The sequence below is a fragment of the Orycteropus afer genome, unplaced genomic scaffold (genome assembly GCF_000298275.1).
Source record: "Orycteropus afer afer isolate SDZICR_OR568_19922 unplaced genomic scaffold, OryAfe1.0 scaffold00014, whole genome shotgun sequence".
Classification (NCBI taxonomy): domain Eukaryota; kingdom Metazoa; phylum Chordata; class Mammalia; order Tubulidentata; family Orycteropodidae; genus Orycteropus; species Orycteropus afer.
Genome location: NW_006921601.1, coordinates 11054562 through 11073596, shown reverse-complemented (window position 1 = coordinate 11073596; position 19035 = coordinate 11054562). Strand labels below are relative to the sequence as shown.

The following is a 19035-nucleotide window of genomic DNA, read 5'->3' as shown; positions in this document are numbered from 1 at the left end:
TTACAGCGGCCACGGCAAGTCACTAAAGTCAACAGGGCCACCCAGTCCAGCATCTGCTTCCAAAAGGCTCATGATGACAGCCATTGCTGCTTCATCGTTGCTGGGACTACTTGAGCCTTGATCATTATCTATCATATCTATACCTATATGGGGGTTCTCACCTGTGGGAGAAGATAAAAGACTGATCAGTGATGAAAAGTATCAAAGCATGTTTAACTTTATTAAGCAATTCCTAACTGTGCTTTTGATAAGAGTTACATTTAACAGAGGCTGATTCTTAGGGCTATATTGCTTCCCCCTCCCCGCCCCGCCAACTTTAGCATTTTTCAGAAGAAAAGAACCAACTTTTAAAGAGTAAGAACAAAGTGCTTGAAATTCAGTTAATATTAAAAGTATCTGAGTTGACCTATTTAATATTCTGATAGAACCAGTTAAGGGGAGTGGGTCACAGAAAGACAAATAGAAAGGGTGGCATAAAGACAAGACCTGAGGGGGGGGGTCGCCATAAGTTGGATCCGACACGATGGCAGTGAGTTTGATTTTTTTGGTTTAGAAAGCCAAGTAAAGGGGAAAGATGGATGGGGTAGGGAAAAGCAAACTTTTCATCATTTAATGACTTAATTCCCTCTGAATGCTTATTAATCCTTCTAGGCTTTACCTTTGAATCTTCAGCAGCTCTGTTTCTGAAGAGATTACATCTCACATTGTGAGAGAAAGCCTGTCTAAACTGCTATCGTCTCCTGCTGAGGTCCAGGGACAAACTTGGACCCTTCCCCTAGAACTCAACCATTAAAGTCAACTTTGAAGTTGAGATTTACACAAATGTTAAAGCTCTGCTTTGTTCTTATCAAATATAATTAGTACTGGCTTCTTTGTATAAGTCAGTTCTTAAGCTGACTTTATGCGGGATGGTTTGCAAACACACTGCAATGAAATAAATAATGATGCCACTTACCAAGAATAGAGGAACTATCAGAATATGGATAACCTGGATTCTCCTGGGCCTGCCCTGGTAGTAGGCCACTGGAAGGAATGTCTGGTGTCCCTCCATTTAAAATCTGCAAACAAAAGGGGAAATGTTTGAAATTTCCCATTCATATAAATGTATTGTCAATAGGAATCATGTGCAATGTCACCAAGAAGACAAGCATGTGACAAGGAGAAAGGTGGGAGGAAAACTTCAAATAGCTTCAGTGGAAGATTTCAAACAAGGAATTGGGAATGGTCAGAGTAAGAAAATACCTCAAACTATTCTGTTAATTCAGTTCAACCCATACAAGCAATTTAAAGGCTGAATAAATCCTGACAGTATTACCAAATACCTTGGATTTATGCTGCCCACATGTTTCTTTAGGGCCAAGCACTAAACCTCAATGAGCCCAGCTGAGCAATTCCCCAGCAAGGGAGTAAAACATCTCACAGCAACAGATGTTCCAGAAGCAGCAGTGAGTGGGATGAGAGATACCACCCTACTGAAGGGTCAGAAATTAAGAAAACACTAGAAGCAGCTTTCTCATCATCAGGTATACTACAATAACCTGTGGCGCTTTTTTTATATAGGCCACTGAAAAGCATTGTTAACCATGCAGCAAATGCAGAACTCTAATTTTATCTCAAAAGATCCCGTTCCCTGCCTCCTCATTGCCAATCTCCACCCCTCTCCCTTCTTCAACTTCTCTCCCCGGGGCTGAGTCTCATTATAGAACATCCTTTAAGGATTATTTGGATATGGGTTAGGCTAGGGAACAGTTCTGTGGCCACTAGATTTCAGGAGAGTTGGTGATTTCAGGACTTGCCAGTAGGTGGCTTTACAACTTTTCTTTATCTCTGCAGTTCTCCAGGCCCCTTTAAAAAACAAAAAACAAACTCACTGCTGTTGAGTCGATTTCAACTCATAGTGACCCTTCCTTGGGTTTCCGAGGCAGTATCACTAGGGAAGTAGATTGCCCAACCTTCCTTCCAAGGAGTGGCTGGTGGGTTTGAACCGCCAGCCTTCTGTTTAGCAGTCAAGTGCCTTAGGCACTATGCCACCAGAGCTCCCCCAGACACCTTTACAGGATTAAAAATTATTGAGGACTACAAAGACCTTTTGTTTATGTAGTTTATATTCATCAATACTTACTATATTTGAAATTAAAATGAATACATTTAAAAAATAAGCACATTACATATTAACATAATTAACAAAAAATAACTTTTTTCCAAAGCAGATAAATTAGTGAAAAGATCATTGTTTCATATTTTTGCAAATCTGGCTTAATAGAGGACAGCTGGATTTTTCTATCTGCTTCTGAATTCAGTCTGTTGTGGTATGTTGTTTTGGTTGAAGTTACATGAAGAAAATCTGGCCTCCCACAGACACATATTTGGAAGAGAGAGGTGTATCTTAATAGCCTTTTCAGATAATGGTGGTATTCTTTACATCAAAACTCAGTAAGTGGAAGTAGCTCAAAGGTTAGTTACGATGTGGAATCAGAAACCTTATCACTGAATATTTTGTCATGTGTATGTTATAATTCATTGGTGTATCTTGGCACTTAGGATGGATCTTTTACCCTTGCATGATTTTGAAATGTCTTGCATTGGCTATTTGAAAAATGTTTGTTCACTAAGTTAGCAGATCTTCCAAATGTTAACACATTTCATTATACAACATCAAAACATCACTGCTGTTAATATCACCTATCTCTTCAGAAAAATCTTAAGTTTGGGGAAGCTTTTGAGCTCAAGACTGCAGTTACAATTTTTCTAAAGAATTCTAATTTTTGCTTGAAAGCTCAGATTTTATCATTGGCAAAAAAGACTTATTTTCCTTGAAGTGATATGTTCACTTCATTCATTTCCAAGAATATATTGAGTACCCAATTCTGAATAACCATAGTTTGCCATAGTAAAAATGATGTCCCATAAGAAAAACAACCAGTTCAGGTCACTAGGTAAACACCTGCACAGGTGTTTCATCATACTTCCCATTTTGCCACAGAGAATATTAAAAAGATGTGTACTCAAGGATTTTATGAAAGTAATGATTTTCACTGGTTCATCAAGAGCATTCTGAAATGAAACTGGTTTAAATATTTTTAATTTTCTAACGGCTAGTATGTAGCAGTGAAGACTACAACAACCACGAGTATGCTTGGTGCCACTGCCTTGATTTGTGCTGAAGCACCAACACTTTAATCCAAAATTGCTTTTGTACCATCAGTGCACATGTTTACACAGTGGGAAAATAATGTTACAATATTATTGGGAAAATAGTTTTCACTTTGCAGACCCCTGGAAGGGTTTTAGGGCCTACCCAGGAGACCATGTACCACACTTTGAGAATGGCTACTTTACCTGAACCTGCCTTAATGCTTTTGGATGGCCAGACTCCTGGGACTTAGTGAGACTTACCTGGCCTCCCCTTTTAGCTTTATCCTGACTGAAACAGCTGGCAGACTAAATGGTTCATTCTTGGACCTGCCAAATTTGAAAGTGACCAAGAAGAGGTAGCAGCATTGGGCCATCTTTCCTCTTGTGGGTCTGGTGCACCATTTAATTTTGCTTTCATGTTTAACTCTATCTTGTTTAGACTGCTTTTCCTATTAAATCCTGCTGCTAAAAACTCACAAGACAATATATCTAGAATTTCTTCTCCCAGACCCATTTTTATAAGCCCAAAGAAAAGGAAAAAAACATTCACAAATGTCTCAGAAATACCTGGGGTTTTGGCATGCAGAACACACTTCTGATTTTTTCACAACTGCCAGAGATTCAGAAGAGATCACATTGTAGTTTGTTACCTACACTTATTAACAAATGCTGGGCTAATCATTTTATGTTTGGGAGCCTCGATTTTCCCACCTATAAAATTGTGAGGATTAGGGAAGAGAATGCACATGGAAGTTTCTTGAGGCATATTCAAGCACTATACTGGAGTGATAACTTTTCAAGACAGAGTATAGGGAGTTCCCAACTTACGATGTGTTCATATTTGAGTTAGGATGAATTGCACTTATGACCATCTGTTTTTTGTTTTTTTGTATATATCCAACTCCATGGCAATGGTTGCCTTGCCTTTTATCATCAGTAGTATGTGCTACAGTGTTGCACTGTGCAATGTGCTGATGTTATCATTCTCAGATGTTCATTTGCAGATGTTCAAAGATCAGATTCACAAAGATACTGATAATAAATGGAAATAATAATGAAAACTTTAACAATAATAATAACAAAAAAGAGGTATTTGACGTAAGTCAGAACCACCTTGCAATGCAGTGAAACAAAACCTTACTTAAGTTAGGGACTACCTGCAGTAGGAGTCGTGGTAATACCAGGAAGTCAAAAGGCCTAAGAGTTGAGAAGCAGAGAAGGGGAAACCACCCTAAGATGATGAATTCAATATGAGAGGAAAGACCTAGGAGGACACAACAGGAGAAGAAAGTCTGCAAGCACTAGATAGAGATACCTAAGTCCAGGTTTCATCGAATGGTATTTTCTGGGTTGTTACTGGCCAGGCACTTTCATATACATATCTATAATGTCATTAATCCTTACTTAACCTTGGAGATAGGTACCATTAGCTCCATTATAAAGAAAACTAAGCCTCAAAACCTGTATGAGGTCACAAAGCTAGCACGTGGCAAAGCCAGGCTTCAAACCCAAGTCCATCTTACTTTGCTATGCTCTTATACATTAATTTATTGACTTTCAAACCTTCCAGGGGGAGCAAAACCCCTTTTCAAATAGGAGCTTATGCAGAAGACTCATATATAAAACAAACAAAGCTGCTCTGGTAGAAGCAGCCATCCTGATCTTACCCTTTCCTCTCGCCTGGTGCCTCTCCCCTCATTCTATCGCACAGCACCACAGGTCTGGTAAACTGAGTCTCTGAGGAGCCTGGGTTTGCAAACCTGTTCTGCATTTAATTTGATAACAGTTTGTGCCCTAGGAGCGCCACCTATGTAAATTACTAATATTCTCTGTATTCATTTTGGAAGATGGAGGAGGAGGACTTCCTGTGCAAAGATGCTGGCCCTTGGCTGCCCTAACCTATATTAACATTGGGTGCTATAAATAGATTTATGATTTACAATTAACACAGGCCTAGGCTTGTACATTCTCTGGCAAAGATGAAAATGTATATGGTTTCTAGACCTATTTATAGTCTAGTCTTCTAGCCAGTTTCTCATGAGGTCTGGCAACTGATAAACTACTGTGGCCCATGCCATCACATAACAGGAAACTCAGGTGTCAGATTCCCAAGTGATCCGACGTTGCAAAAGCATGGCCTAATGTCCAAAGCACTGCGAGTAGTAATGCTGTTTCCAGTGCCTGCCCTAGACATGAAGAATGTTTTCTCCCTTCAAAACTGCTGGCAGAGAACGAGATACCTCCCTGTGTGAAGTACTCACTAATCCTTCCCCCATGAGAGCTCCTGAATTGTTCCCTCAATGCAAGGGACTGACTGCTGCCCATTCTGTAAGGGTTTTCTCCTCCTCCTGCCTTTCCCCATTCACATGGACTAAATCTTCTGAGGATGTCAGCACACTGCCCTCATTCCAGCAATGTGCTTTGTACCCAGACTCACACAGATGCATGCATTCTTTTACTTCAAAGAAAACAGGGCCTAAGTTGTTCCAGCAGCAGCCTTCCACCTTTATCAGGGTTCAGTCACAACTGCAATCATCTGCTCTTCGCACATTCCAGAACTGGGCATGAGGCTCTCCATTAAGAAGGGCCTTCGCCTAGGAGTTAGCAGCCTTACCTTCTTGCCTCCTGGAGAAGAGGCATCAGGGGGAGGTGTACTTGTGATGTTCAATGGACTGGAGCCACAGCTAGAAGGTGATGACCCTCTTATCCTGTCAGAGAATAGAAAAGTTGTTACATTGTCTTTTCTGTTTCCAGTGGAATGTGTTTTGCCGATGAGTGGGATGAGGAGATCTAGAAAGGAGCTGGCAAACTTTTTCTGTAAAGGGCCAGGTAGTAACTGATTCAGTCTGCAGGTCATGCAGTCAGTCACAACTACTCAACTCTGCCACTGTATTCTGAAAGTGGCCAGACAATATGTCAATGATTGGGCGTGTCAATTAAAACTTTATTTACAAAAACAGGTGGCTAGCTGGATTTGACCCACAGGCTCTTGATCTAGAATGCAGATACTGGAATCAAGCATCTTACTGTCAAAACCCTGGGATAGGGTTTGGATTTCAGGTTAGTGAATTTCAAGTCAGTGGCCAGAGATAGAGATCTCTTTCCTCATAGAACCTCTATCTCAAGGCTGGAGAGGACATTGGAAGTTCAACCTTAATCTAAAATCCACAGCCTGTGACTTATCCTTTTCCCCACAAACACTGTTTAGCTAGTGTATTCTTTTTAGGAAATGTAGAGTTCCAGGCCCCAGGTGGCTCAGTTGTACCCAGAACACAGCACTGTAAACCCATCAAGCTCTAAGGTAGCAGGTAATAGAAAATGGGTCCAGGTCTTTCTCAGCTAGCATCTCTCTCAGAATAGTAGGTATAGAGAATAAACTTAGAATGTAAATCTACATAAACTCTTGGCAGGGCTGAAGTACCTCAGGAAAGGAAGACATGACTTAGAAGGGCAGCACTGTGTGACTGCCAGGCTCTCACCAACTACATGGATAAGTGCAGCTTTTGGGTCACCCAGGGACCCATCTTCCACTGCCCAGTAGTCTTGGTTCTTGGCCTGTACTGCCTAATTCTGTGGATTTGTGCATAACCAAGCTTTCTCTCTCTCCTGCATTATAAGCTCCTTGAGGTCACAATGCAACCATGCACCATGTACTCTTAGCACATACAGACAGAAGGCTACTAATTGCTTATTGAAAAATTGCTGAATGTCTCCCACATTTTCCTATTTATGTCTATGAAACTATGGTTTTCCCAGATTCCTTATCCTGGAATTACCTTTTCATCATTCCTGATTTCGTCTTCAAAATCCAGTCAGTCCTAAAATTACTGATTCCTCTTTTAGATGGCATCATCACTGCAGGATAGGCCTCACCCCTGGTTCATTAAGCATGCCTACCTTCATCTCTCCCTACTGTCACCCAGCTTCCACAACGGAAGCCCTTTGAACACTTACTCAGCATCCTACAGTGAACAGGGTCCTACAGCTTTCTTTCAGTCCAAACTGCTCAGCATCATTTCTTAGAGTTCATGGTGATCTGCCACCACAGCTCTGAATCTCCTTCCTACAAAGAGGCTGCCCAATTAAATGGCCTGCTCCTTGGCCCTGAACATGTGAGCCACATGTCTGCTCAGGTGTGGGCCTGGCTTTTCAGGAGGCAACATCTACCCTTTAAGACTAAACTCAAGTCTCATAAAGGAAATCAACCTCTCTCCTCAAAGATTTATAAAGTCCTTGAGGTCAAGGAGTTTTTAATACTGTTCTGGGATGTTCTCAAGCAATGCACAGAGCAGGCAGTGACTGGTCAGTACCTGATTATCACTGGACACTCCTCTCTCCCCCACCTCCTTCCTGAAGTAGAACCAGGAAGCCACACCCATCAATTCTGTGAGGTGGGAACAGAAATGGGCTACCACTGGGCAAAGAGCCCCTATATGGCCAACTAGGAAGCAAGCCAGCTTCCTCCTGTTCCCCTAAAAGACTCAGTCCAGTGGCAGCAAGGAATATTACTATTCTTTCCCCCTTTTTCTCTGACTGCATTCTATTAAATTGTGCACTCCCCAAATCAAATGGACCTAAAGTAGCTGCTTCCCTCCCAGTGATTATTCATAAAGACTTCAAACAATTTTTGAGCCTTTGTTGTGTATCATGCTCTGTTTAGGCACTTTCATGGAGTCCCTACCAATCCCAACACAATACTTGAGAGAGATTGCCTCCCTTTCATGATTTAAACCAACAGAAACCAAGACAGTAAGTGAAATCTCTCAAGCACACACTGCAGAGAGGCATGTTCTGGATTCAAACCCAGGTGGAACTGCTTCTAGTCTCTTTCCCCTTCACAGGACAGGAAGATGTCTTTCAAGAGAGCTGCCTCCATCAACAGCTGATCTATTAGTTTCTATTACTAACCCATGACAGCTTCTTGTCTGGAAGCCGCTAATGTTTTGTTAAGGCTCAGAGGACTTCAGCAGGTGGAGTTCTACTTCTGCAGCCCTTCAATGTCAGTGCATGTCTGTTCTCACCGGGAAGCTCCTTGACTCACACACAAAGTGTCAAGAGAGCCAAGCCTCTCAGAGAGCACGCTCTTATTCTAGCCAGTTTTTGGATTAGCCTCTTTGGTTTCTCAACATTGGCACTGACATTTTGGGCCAAATAATTCTTTGTTGTGGGGCTGTCCGATGCAATACAGGATGTTGGGCAGCGGCCCTGCTCCCTATCCACTGAACGTTGAGCAGTACTTTCCCCACCTCGTTGTGACAACCAAAAAAAGTCTCCATTGAAAAATATCTCCTGGGGAGGAAAACTGCCCCAGGTTGAGAACTAGTGGTTTAAGGGAGCAAGGTAGGAAGTGTTACTTACCTGTGGATTTCCATGATTTCCTCAGCAATCATTCGACCTATTTTTCCTGCTCCAGCCCTAGTTCCCCCTGGGATCCCTGGAACAGTGGGGTGGGTCCTCTTTGGGCCACCTACAACAAAGGAATTTGAGAGTGGGAAAGGGGAAAACTAAGGAAGAAATGGCATTATTTGTAAAAATTAAAACCACTTCATCCCATGATCCACCTGAAGTTAAACCTCAAAGTTGTGCCTTGAAGGAACATCAGAGCTATAGCTTGTAGAGGTGAGAAGGCAGGTAAGGAGGGACAATGAGTGCAAGCACAATGACCAGCATGTGCAAGCACTGAGGGAGGGCAAAACTCAGGACACTACCCCACGGAATCATGACTGACAAGGGGTAATAGAAGAAACTGGCGAGGTGAGCACCAGTCAGATCATGAAGGGCCCTGGATGCCACACTGAAGAGTTTGGACAGTATCTAGAAGAGGTTAAGGAGTACCAAAGGACTTTACACAGACAAGGCTCCAAGTTAGATCTGGGTTATTAGAAAGTCCACTGTGTGAAGAATTAACTATAGAGGTGGGCAGGGTGTGGGGAGAGTGAAACTAAAGTTAGGAAGTTATCTGCAACAATCCAGGCAATAGATGAGGAGGGCTAAATAGCAGCAGGAGTGACAGAGGCATTTAAGAGATAGCAGGGTCAGGATTTCATGTTTAGATATGATGGGGGAGAGGCAGGAGTTGAGGTTTCTGGCTGAAACCAACCACATGGGGAAGTGCAGAGAATCAGTTTGGGAGATGCTGGATTTCAGGTGCCTCTGGGCCTCCAGGGGGCTCTGCCCAGGAGGAAGTTGTAGAGACAGATCTGGAGCTCAGGAGAGAGACGGGGCTGGATGGAGATGTGGCTGTGGGAGGCACTGCTGGAGAGGTGGGGCCTTGAGCCACGCCAGTGGTGCAGCCCCGAGGGAGAACGAGTAGAGTTCGGAGAGCAGGGGCCCTGTTGGGCAAGGCACACAACCCAGTGATGACAGACGGCCTCCTCCCAACAATGGGAGCAAGGGACCAAAGAGCACCTCACACCACAACCACTGGGCAGCATAGGAGGCAGAAAGCACAGGAACGAGGACATTGCTATTTCAAGGGCTTCCAGGGTCCAGGCAGCCTCAGGAGAGGCAAAAAGGAGCTCCCAATATCCCAGGCTCGACAGACAGAGTAAGACGAAAGTGTCCTTAATATTCATGGGCAAATCAGCACAGCATCTCCGAGGCCGCCCTTGTTCCATGGAATATAGTGGTGGGGGCCCAGGTCACTCAGGGAGGGTATGTGGCCACAAGCAGCTCTCAGTGGGCCAGGCCAGCACCCGGCAATGCATAGTTACCTTCTCCAGAGGGCAGCATGCTGTCCATGCTGTGGGGGGACGCTGTGAGCTGCGGAAAGGCTGGGTCCCCACCTTCCAGGACGTTGGCTCTGTGAACATCCCAGCAATAAGGACATGTGAGTCAGGCCTGCTCAGAACCAAGCACCTTTCACCTTTGGCCAAGGTGTCCAGTGTCCGCTCGGGACCTGGACAGGCCAGAAAATAAAGTGTCTGAGTGGCTGAACAGGTCTCCTCACTGTTTGGTAACACAATGGAAAGCATCCCGGCCTCTGGCCTCAGTACCTGCCTGGGCCTTCCTACGCTGTGTGGGGTGCGGGCCAACAGAAACTGGCCAGCTTGTGGATATTATGCGTCATATACTACAGCAGCCCACCACCACTACTGCAGCACCTTCTCTCTTACCAACCCACAGCACACCCAACCCTAGCCCCTAGCTCAGCTCTAACCAGAGGTGGGGGTTTGGAAACCATGGGGAAGGAGATGTGGGTTGCAGGCTGGGCCAAAGAGGAGGTACCTTCCCTCCCCCAGTTCGCCTAGCAGGAGGTATAGCCTTTGAGGAGGCATTCACCTGCCTGTGTTCAGGCCACCAGCCTAATGGGCCTGGGTAGCCACCCACCCTTAGCCAAGGCCAGGACGAGCTAGTGCCACTATGAGCCTTTCAAGGATCATCAATCCCCTCCCTCCTCTAGAACAGTAAAAATGGATGCCCAGTGCACGGAGCCTGCAGAATTCAAAGGCTGACTGCTTTCTTTGGAAGAAAATGTTGCTATTTCATGGAACAATTCCACAAGTTGGGGCCTGCATGGTATGAGTGTTGAGGCTTGTCCTTTGCCAGTCCTCAGGCATCACAAGATATTAACAAGGTGATATTATAGAATGTGATACTTGGCTGTATCCCCTTCCCCTGATAAAGAGCCCAAGGCATTTCTCTTTAAAGCAAGGGAGCTTCTGATACAGAAAAAAAAAAAAACCCAACAGCAAAACACTTACAAAACAACAGTGTTGGTGGACACAATGTATTCTACTTCCTTGGTCCAAGGGTTCATGAAACTGAACCATCGACTCCGTAATGTGATGAAAGACCCATCTTTGATTTTGAACTTATAACAATTGGTTGTAATCTTTTCTCTCGTCTGTAAAACTAAAAACACAAAGAAATTATGAACACTGTTGTTTCCTCAGACCAATGTAAGAGAAAGGAACCCCAATACCAAAGATGAAGGGCACCCAGGCTCCGATGCCATCACTCTGTGATAAGCCAAGGGAGAGGCATCACTACTTCAGGGAACAGGTAGTTTCTGAGGATCTAACTCAGAGCCTTTCAATTCACTACTTGACAGAATCTAAGAAACTCAGCTTCTGGGGAGTAACTGACTCCATCCCAGAAAGCTAATTGGAACCAGCTACAAAACGTGCTTCAGCAAACAAGAGGCACTGTCCAAAGGGCCACGTTCTTCCCCTCATGAAGCCTGAGGGCCTACAGCATTTATGGACATCAGATCCAGAGAGGTCACTCACCTATTCAAATCTCATACTTTCAAGTGACAGACATGCAATGAGCACCTTTCATGTGCTGGGCACTGGAAATAGGAGAGGAGACAGACAGGACGTGACCCCTGCCCTCCAGGAGCAGAGTGAGAGAAGCCTACAGAGAATGGTGATCGGACCCTTGAGGGATGAACTAGGAAAGGAGGGAGGGAAGTACCCAGCAGTGTGAAGGACAGGCAAGGCCTGGTGGGGTGTGGAATGACAAGATGGTCAGTGTGGCTGGATCATGGGGCCTCAAATGGCAGGGATGAGATGGGAAAGTGAGGAGGTGGGTTGACAAAAGGTAGAGGGCCTTGAATGCTTGTCAAAGGCACTGGGGCTTGATTCTACAGGCAGGAGGTTTTTAAACAGGCATGTGACATTGTGGGCTCCATCAATAGAAGGATAAATGGGATGGCTATGGAAACTAGACTGGGGGAGGGAGAGAGAGGTGAGGTCTGTTAGGAGTCTGTTGTAGTATCCAGATGGGCACAAGGACTTGAATCAGGGGCATGGCAGTAGGGATGGCAGAGAGAAGACTCTTTGGAAATGCATGTCTGAGGTGGATGGATGAATAGGATCCGGTGGAGGAGGAAGTAAAGAGAGAGGTCAATGTTGGTCTGTCTCTTGTGAGGCTGCATATGTGGTCATACATTAGTCAAGAAGGAAAACACAGGAGGTAGCACAGGTGTTTATGGAAAAGAGAATCTGTTTGGGCCATACTAAATCTTTGCAGAGGAGCTCTGGTAGCATAGTGCCTAAGGCACTTGACTGCTAACCAGAAGGCTGGCAGTTCAAACCCACCAGCCACTCCTCAGAAGGAAGGTTGGGCAATCCTACTTCCGTAGTGATACTGCCTCGGAAACCCAAGGAGGGGTCGCTATGAGTCGGGGCCGACTCGACAGCATATAACAGCAACAACAACAAATCTTTACAGAGACCAGCTAAATCTTTTGAACAAGACACACCTTTCAGAAACTGCTCTCGTCTATACAGAGAAAACTGTCAGGCAGGGGTGAGGATTCTGTAAAGGGATAAAGAGTGATAGAGAGCATCAACTTCCTCTCTTCACAGATATTTTGATCTGAAGAGTACTGGGTTGGCTGATTCCCACTCTGCTGGGGCAGATTCCTCCAGAAGGTTATGTAGACGAGGCTAGAAGTAGGGTGATACTTTCAACTTAAGAGCTTGTGTATAGACCAGCTTACCTTGCCTATGACATTCTGCGAGATGTCCTATGTCATCTTGATGAAAATATTCATAACAGGATGTGCCTAGAAGTTCTTGTGGTAAATATGCCAAGATAGCTGTTGCCCTAAAAAAGGAATTTTTAAAAAAGAAAAAAACCATTAAGATGATTAAGAACAATTTGGCAGTGGATGAGCCCTGCTACAGCTGATGAGACAAGGCTAAAAATTTAAGGGGGAAAAAAAGGTCTAGTAGATTTTCAGAGGATTTATGTGGATATCTTTCTCTAGGCATCTGAATTTAATCAAGGCTCTGGTAGTGTAGTGCCCAAGGCATTTGACTGCTAACCAGAAGGCTGGCGATTCAAACCCACCAGCCACTCCTCAGAAGGAAGACGGGGCAATCTACTATAGAGATACCACCTCGGAAACCCAAGGAGGGGTCGCTATGGGTCAGAATTGAGTCAACAGCAGTGAGTTTGTTTTTTTGGTGTAAGAACAGAGGGAAACAAAGTGAAGAAGCCTTCAAAGGGCTTGCTATCATAGAAATCAAATTTTAGAAGATTTTAAAATGGTTACCGTGTTAGTCAGACAAAAATGTGACCAAATCTAAATGCCAGTGCAAAGCTTTTCTTTTTTTGCTGCCTTTTTTTTTTTTCACTGAGATTATCAAACATCAGTAGCTTCAGCCATCAGGGCCACAATGACCCCGAAAAGTATCTGCTTTCTTTTTCAGTATCTAACAGCTCTCTTGAATAGCCAGAAACGTCATCAGCCTGTGAATATTATTATTATTGTTGTATTACTAGTAATCTTTTATTAATATCACAATGTTGTAAGTTGCCCTTGAGTTAATTCCTACTCACAGCAAACCCATATGTGTGAAGTAGGACTACTCCTTAGAGTTTCCAAGGCTGTGACCTTTCTTTAATTTTTATTGTGATTTGGGTGAAAGTTTACAGAGAAAATTCATTTTCCACACAGCAGCTCACATATACTTTGTTTTACGACATTGACTGCAATTTCCTGCAATGCAACACCTCTCTTCCCACTTCCTCCCCATAACTACCTCTTCCCTGTGTCCTCCTCTCCCATGCACTCCTGCCCCAAGCTGTCTGACTGTACATACACAGCCCTTCTATCCTCCCATGATTGATCTCTCCAAGGAGTATATCTACCTAGTGTAAATGTTCACCTCATGAGACTGTCTTGTTTGGCTGGAAGTCATAGGAATGGGTTCAATTCCAGACCTGAAGGGCAGCTAGGGGCCATAGTCTCAGTGGTTCTATCAGACCAGCAAACTTGGTCTTTTATTATTATTATTACTATTATTTTGAGTTTTGTCACACATTGTTCTCCTACTCTATTATCCAGGGTCTCCTACACAGATCTCCTTTGGCCTATGAATATACTTAAGGGAGATAGCAGTGGGCAGTGGAAAATTAGAAACATCTGGGACCTTAGCCCAGGTCTTCTACCACTAGCTATGAATTGTGCAAGAGACCAGTCTCCAGGCTGGGCGTCAGTTTCCTCATCCATTAAAGTGAGGAGGTTGAACTACATTAGTGGTGCCCAACAGAACTTTCTTCAGTAATAGAAATATTCTACATCTGTACCACTAGCCACATGTGGCTCCTGAGTATTGTAAATGTGGCTATTGAGTCTCAGGAATGAAATTTTTACTTGTACTCAATTTAAATTTATTAAATTCAATTAAATAGCTATATGAGGATACCACAGCCAACAACTACTGTATTGGACAACTCAGAGCTAGAAAACCTTTTCCAAGCCCTACAGTCCAGAATTCCATTCAGAGTAAGGGTTCTGGAACACTCTGGAGATTCAGACAGCATGCTATGCCTAACTATTTCTCATTTGATGATATCCATAGATATCAAACCACCCCACTCAACTGACTGTATGGCCACAGAAGGACACAGAGAACATTTCTGAATTTATGATGATATCCTAGTAGTCTCTCTTTTTTTTTTTTTTCAGCTGAGACCTCATCACCTTCTCTTTCTTTATCCATAGAAAGGCCAACTGATGGCCCATTCTGTTCTGCTTTCCACCACGTTGAAAATCCTCTACCGTTACTGCTCAGAGGTAACATGCAGATTCTTACCTCTGGTCTACAAAAACAAACTTCCCATCTATCGCGTGTCGAGAAACATATTCCATAGATTTCACCCTGATTTCCCCGTTCACTGGCTGTGGAACCATGTGCGAGTGCAGTCGCCCGATTGCGACCAGGCAGCTGAGGTTACACCCTTCGTTGTCTGGCTCGTTGTCTTCGTCCAGCCCCATCTTCGTGGGTGGCCAGCTTTTCAGATAGCCTGTGCTATGGATTGTGCAGAAGCTTTTTCGATCTGCTAGAAAGCAAAGGTCACAGTTAGTGTCAGTGCTAGCTTTGGGGAATGAAAGCATAGGCAGCTTATGGTGGGGTGGGGAGTCAAAAAACAAGAAACAAGGCCTCACTCTCCAGAAGGGAGCATCTCTTGAGAGAGGCAGACAGAAAAATAGATAACTACCATCCACCGTCACGTGGGCTTAGTAGAGCTAGTTTACACCAAGGGCATTACGCACACCTGGAAGGAGGGTCTCAATCTACCTGAGGACTGGAAGGCTCCCCAGAGAAACCAAAATAAGAGGTTGATCAAGAAGGCTGAGCACTGGCTAAGGGATGGGAATGTGGAAAGGTTGACAACATACAAAGGCACAGAGGCATAACCTGTGAAGGAACAGCAAAGAGCTCCATGTGGTTGGAGTGAAAAGGAAGGGGCTGGGGGTAGAGTTGGAGAGAAAGGTTGAGGACAGATCATAAGGGCTTGGATTATTTGCTAACAAATGTGTTGGTCTTTTTCAGACAGGAAATGGAGAGAATCCAAAGGTATTTAGGTGAGGAAACAGCAAAATCAAATTGCTGTTTGGATACTCTGAGAACAGAGTCATGGGTGAACTAGAAATGGGTAAAAGCCAGAAGAAGCAGGAAGGCTGGTTAAGAGGCTACTGGCAGCAATACAGTGACATACAGGGAGGGCGGGCTAAACACTGGCAGTGCAGTGAAGATGAGGAGGCGGCACAGAGAGGTGCACTGCTGGCATTTGGTATGAATATTGGGCTTAAGGGAAAGAAAGCAAAAGGAGAGGACCCAACTTTTCTGGCTGTAGTGTCATTCACTGACTCAGAGAAGACAAAATAGAGGAGGAGAAGGAGAAAATACTTTAATTTGGGATACATCGAGTGTGGTAAGCCTGTGGACTTCAACCACAAACAAACCCTTATGGAGTGCTCACCACACACTGGGTATATGCTGGTTACTGGGATACAGTGGGCAATAAATCAGCCACGCTCACATGGAGCATACAGCCTAGAGGAGAGACAGACACTTAACAAATCCTCACACAAATAACTAGATAACTACACCTGAAAGAAAAGTGCTAGAGATAAAACCCGTGGAGTGCTACAAGGAGACACAAGGCAGCCCGAGGGAGGGAGGGACACTGATGCTGAACTCTGAAGAGTGAGCCGGTGAGGGAGCTGGTGGGGAGGGAGGAGGAGTTCCAATCAGGTGATAGCATGTAGAGAGATTCCAATCAGAGGTGACAATGTGCAAAGAGGCCTTGAGTGGAAAGGAGTTTGAGGCATCAAAAGAAAGTCAGTACGGCTGGAATGTGCTTGGCAGCAGCAGGGGTTATGTGTAGGTCATGTTCAGAATTTTGAACTTTTCTTCAAGAGTACTAGGAAACCTTAAAACTTTTTAAACAGGGGACTGAAAACAGATTTTATTTCAAAAAGACCATTCTGGCTGCTGTCTGGAAGGCTGAAGCATGAGAAGCCCACTGTACCAGGCCTGTGAGAGATAACAGTAGAAAAGTGGAATTCAGTGTGGCAGGTCTTAGTAACAGACTGGATGGGGAGGAAAAGGGGGAGACAGGGCTAAATGTTCCTCCCAGGATTCTAGCATGAACAACTGGATAGATGGTGCCACCGCTTACAATGAAGGAGAAACTCAAGTGATTATTTTGACATGTGCCATGCTTGAGATGCCCTTGAGATACCCAAGCAGGGTAATTTAATAAGCAGTTGATTTACAGATCTAGAGTTCAAAAGAGAAGTCTGGGCTGAAAACAGAACCTTGGAAGTTACTGGCCTATAAAACATATTTAAAGCTCAAGGAGTGGAAGACATGACCAATGGATGGAGTGCGGACAGAAGAGAAGAGCCACCCCAGGACAGAGGGGGAACCAGCCAGAAGGAACCAGAAAGAGAGCCTGCCATGGTGGAGGGCGGAGAGGTGAGCAAAACAGAGCAGCAGGGGCACCCAGGGAGCAAAGCGCCGCAAGAAGGAAGAAGAGCTCAAGGAGGGAGAGCAATACCGTGTCCACTGCAATTTAGCTGCACAAAGGTCACTGGTGAACTCACCAAAAACCAATTTGGTGGACTGGCAGGGTACCCAAGAGGTGGCTAGGACTGTAGCTGAGAGCATTCCTTCCTAACTACATTAAAATAAACAGAATTTCAAAAGAGGAACCCTCTCTACAAATCTCTGTCATCATGAGAACACACCAGGGCTTCTCTGCTCTCCAACTGCCCTAAACTGGAGGAAGGGTCCTGCCAGTAGTCCTGAGCCCTGCAGCTCTGGCCAGCTAGAAACTTCTGAACCAATATCCTGCTCAGAGCTCTACGGCAGAAAGACAGCCTCACGTGCAACAGGATTTTACAGAACTGTTCAACTGTTACCTTTCTTCTTTGAGCAGGTGGAGGGGAAATCCTTGTCTTCAACCTTGACTGAAGGCCTATTACACTTCATCCTACAGAAGAAAGAACGGCGTGCTCCAGAACATAATCGAGACGGCCCGGGGGTTATATCTGTCTTAACTGGAAGTCCAGCTGCAAATCAATACACAAAACGTGATGAACTGAGAGCAGTGGTGTCTGTCAGGAGGGGGGCTGTGACCTTGAACAAAGCCTTTTCTCTCCTGTCTCACTGTTTCATAACGACAGCATGAGAGTAACATTTGACCCCAGTTTAGGCCTTAAAAGATGTGCTATGGACAGGTGTGCTGTCAGTGCCGAAACGTCTACAGATCATGTAGAAAGCCGGTACTGGACGTGAACTAGGTACTATGGGATAAAATGAAATACAGCACGGGGTCTCCGTCTAACAGGAGGTTACGAATGAAAAAGGGATATGGGAGCACACGATGAAAAGATTAATAGTAACATAGGCGATGTATGATTAAAAATCAGCTGCCATCAAGTTGATTCTGACTCATGGTGACCCCTGTGTACTGGAATAGAAATGTGTCCCATAGGGTTTTCAAAAGCTGATGTTTTCAAGTCTATAACCAAGCCTTTCTTCTGAAGTGCCTCTGGCTGGGCTTGAATGGCCAACCTCTCAGTTAGCAGCCGAGCATGTTAACTGTTTGTATGGATATTTGATTAGTGCCGAGTAAGGGGCATAGAGAAGCTGTGTTTTTCACAGGAGGAAGTCTGATACTAGCTGGGGCTCTTGGGGAAAGGCTTCCCACAGGAGGAAGACATTGGGCTAAGACATGGAGGATGGGCAAGATTTGGATATTGGGAGGGAAAGGAGGAAGCAGAAATGGCTTATGTTCTCAACTTGGCTGGAGGTAAGAATCCCTGGGGACTTTATTTCCAGACCATGAGACCCCATGCTGGCGCACCGTCCATGATGGTCGCCGTTAGCTACGTGCGGCTGCTGAGCGCCTGAACTGGGGCAGTTCAGACTGAGATGTGCTGTGTGGAGTACACAGGGGACTTCAAAGACTGAGCAGGAAAAAAAAAAAGACTGTAAAAGACCTCATTTTTTTTTTCTTTTACAATTATTGCAAATTGAAATAATTTAGATATTGGGTTAGGTAAAATATACCATTAAAGCTAATTTTATATTAATTTTTACTTATTTTACTGTGGCCAACAGGAAATACAACATTACATGAGGCTCATATTTGTGGCTGACATTATGTTTCCTGCATTATGTTCTTGACCAACTACATCTGAGTCTCTGGAGGTGGAGCGTGACTATGGTGAAGCAGCTCCCTAGGTGATTCTGAAGCGCACTCCTTCTGAAGAAACACTGGTCACTCGCCAGTGCAGCTGCAGAAGCCGAGGGCTACAAATCATACCCAGGGGAGAACGAGCACCCCACTCTTATCATGGGAGAAACTGTCTAAAGAGAGGACTTCTCATGGGTTTCAGCCCCTCTAACCTGCCTCCCGGGAGCTCTGGTAGCATAGTGGCTAAGGCACTTGACTGCTAACCAGAAGGCTGGCGGTTCAAACCCACCAGCCACTCCTCGGAAGGAAGGTTGGGCAATCCTACTTCCGTAGTGATACTGCCTCGGAAACCCAAGGAGGGGTCGCTATGAGTCAGGGCCGACTCGACGGCACATAACAACAACAACAACAACAACCTGCCTCCCACACTGCCACCTCTCTGATTGTCCC

General features: G+C 44.6%; 1 protein-coding gene across 1 annotated transcript in view; it reads right to left on the bottom strand.

Moving 5' to 3' along the window:
- The window catches only part of ARNTL (aryl hydrocarbon receptor nuclear translocator like), a 34317-nt gene continuing 15282 nt past the window's right edge, over nucleotides 1-19035 (bottom strand). The window contains exons 9-17 of the mRNA XM_042782829.1: nucleotides 17306-17455; nucleotides 14688-14934; nucleotides 12584-12690; nucleotides 10839-10989; nucleotides 9849-9937; nucleotides 8494-8602; nucleotides 5750-5843; nucleotides 956-1058; nucleotides 1-161 (exon numbers count right to left, since the gene is read on the bottom strand). Of these exons, the coding sequence (XP_042638763.1) occupies nucleotides 1-161; nucleotides 956-1058; nucleotides 5750-5843; nucleotides 8494-8602; nucleotides 9849-9937; nucleotides 10839-10989; nucleotides 12584-12690; nucleotides 14688-14934; nucleotides 17306-17455 (1211 nt within the window). The remainder of the gene's footprint in view (nucleotides 162-955; nucleotides 1059-5749; nucleotides 5844-8493; nucleotides 8603-9848; nucleotides 9938-10838; nucleotides 10990-12583; nucleotides 12691-14687; nucleotides 14935-17305; nucleotides 17456-19035) is intronic.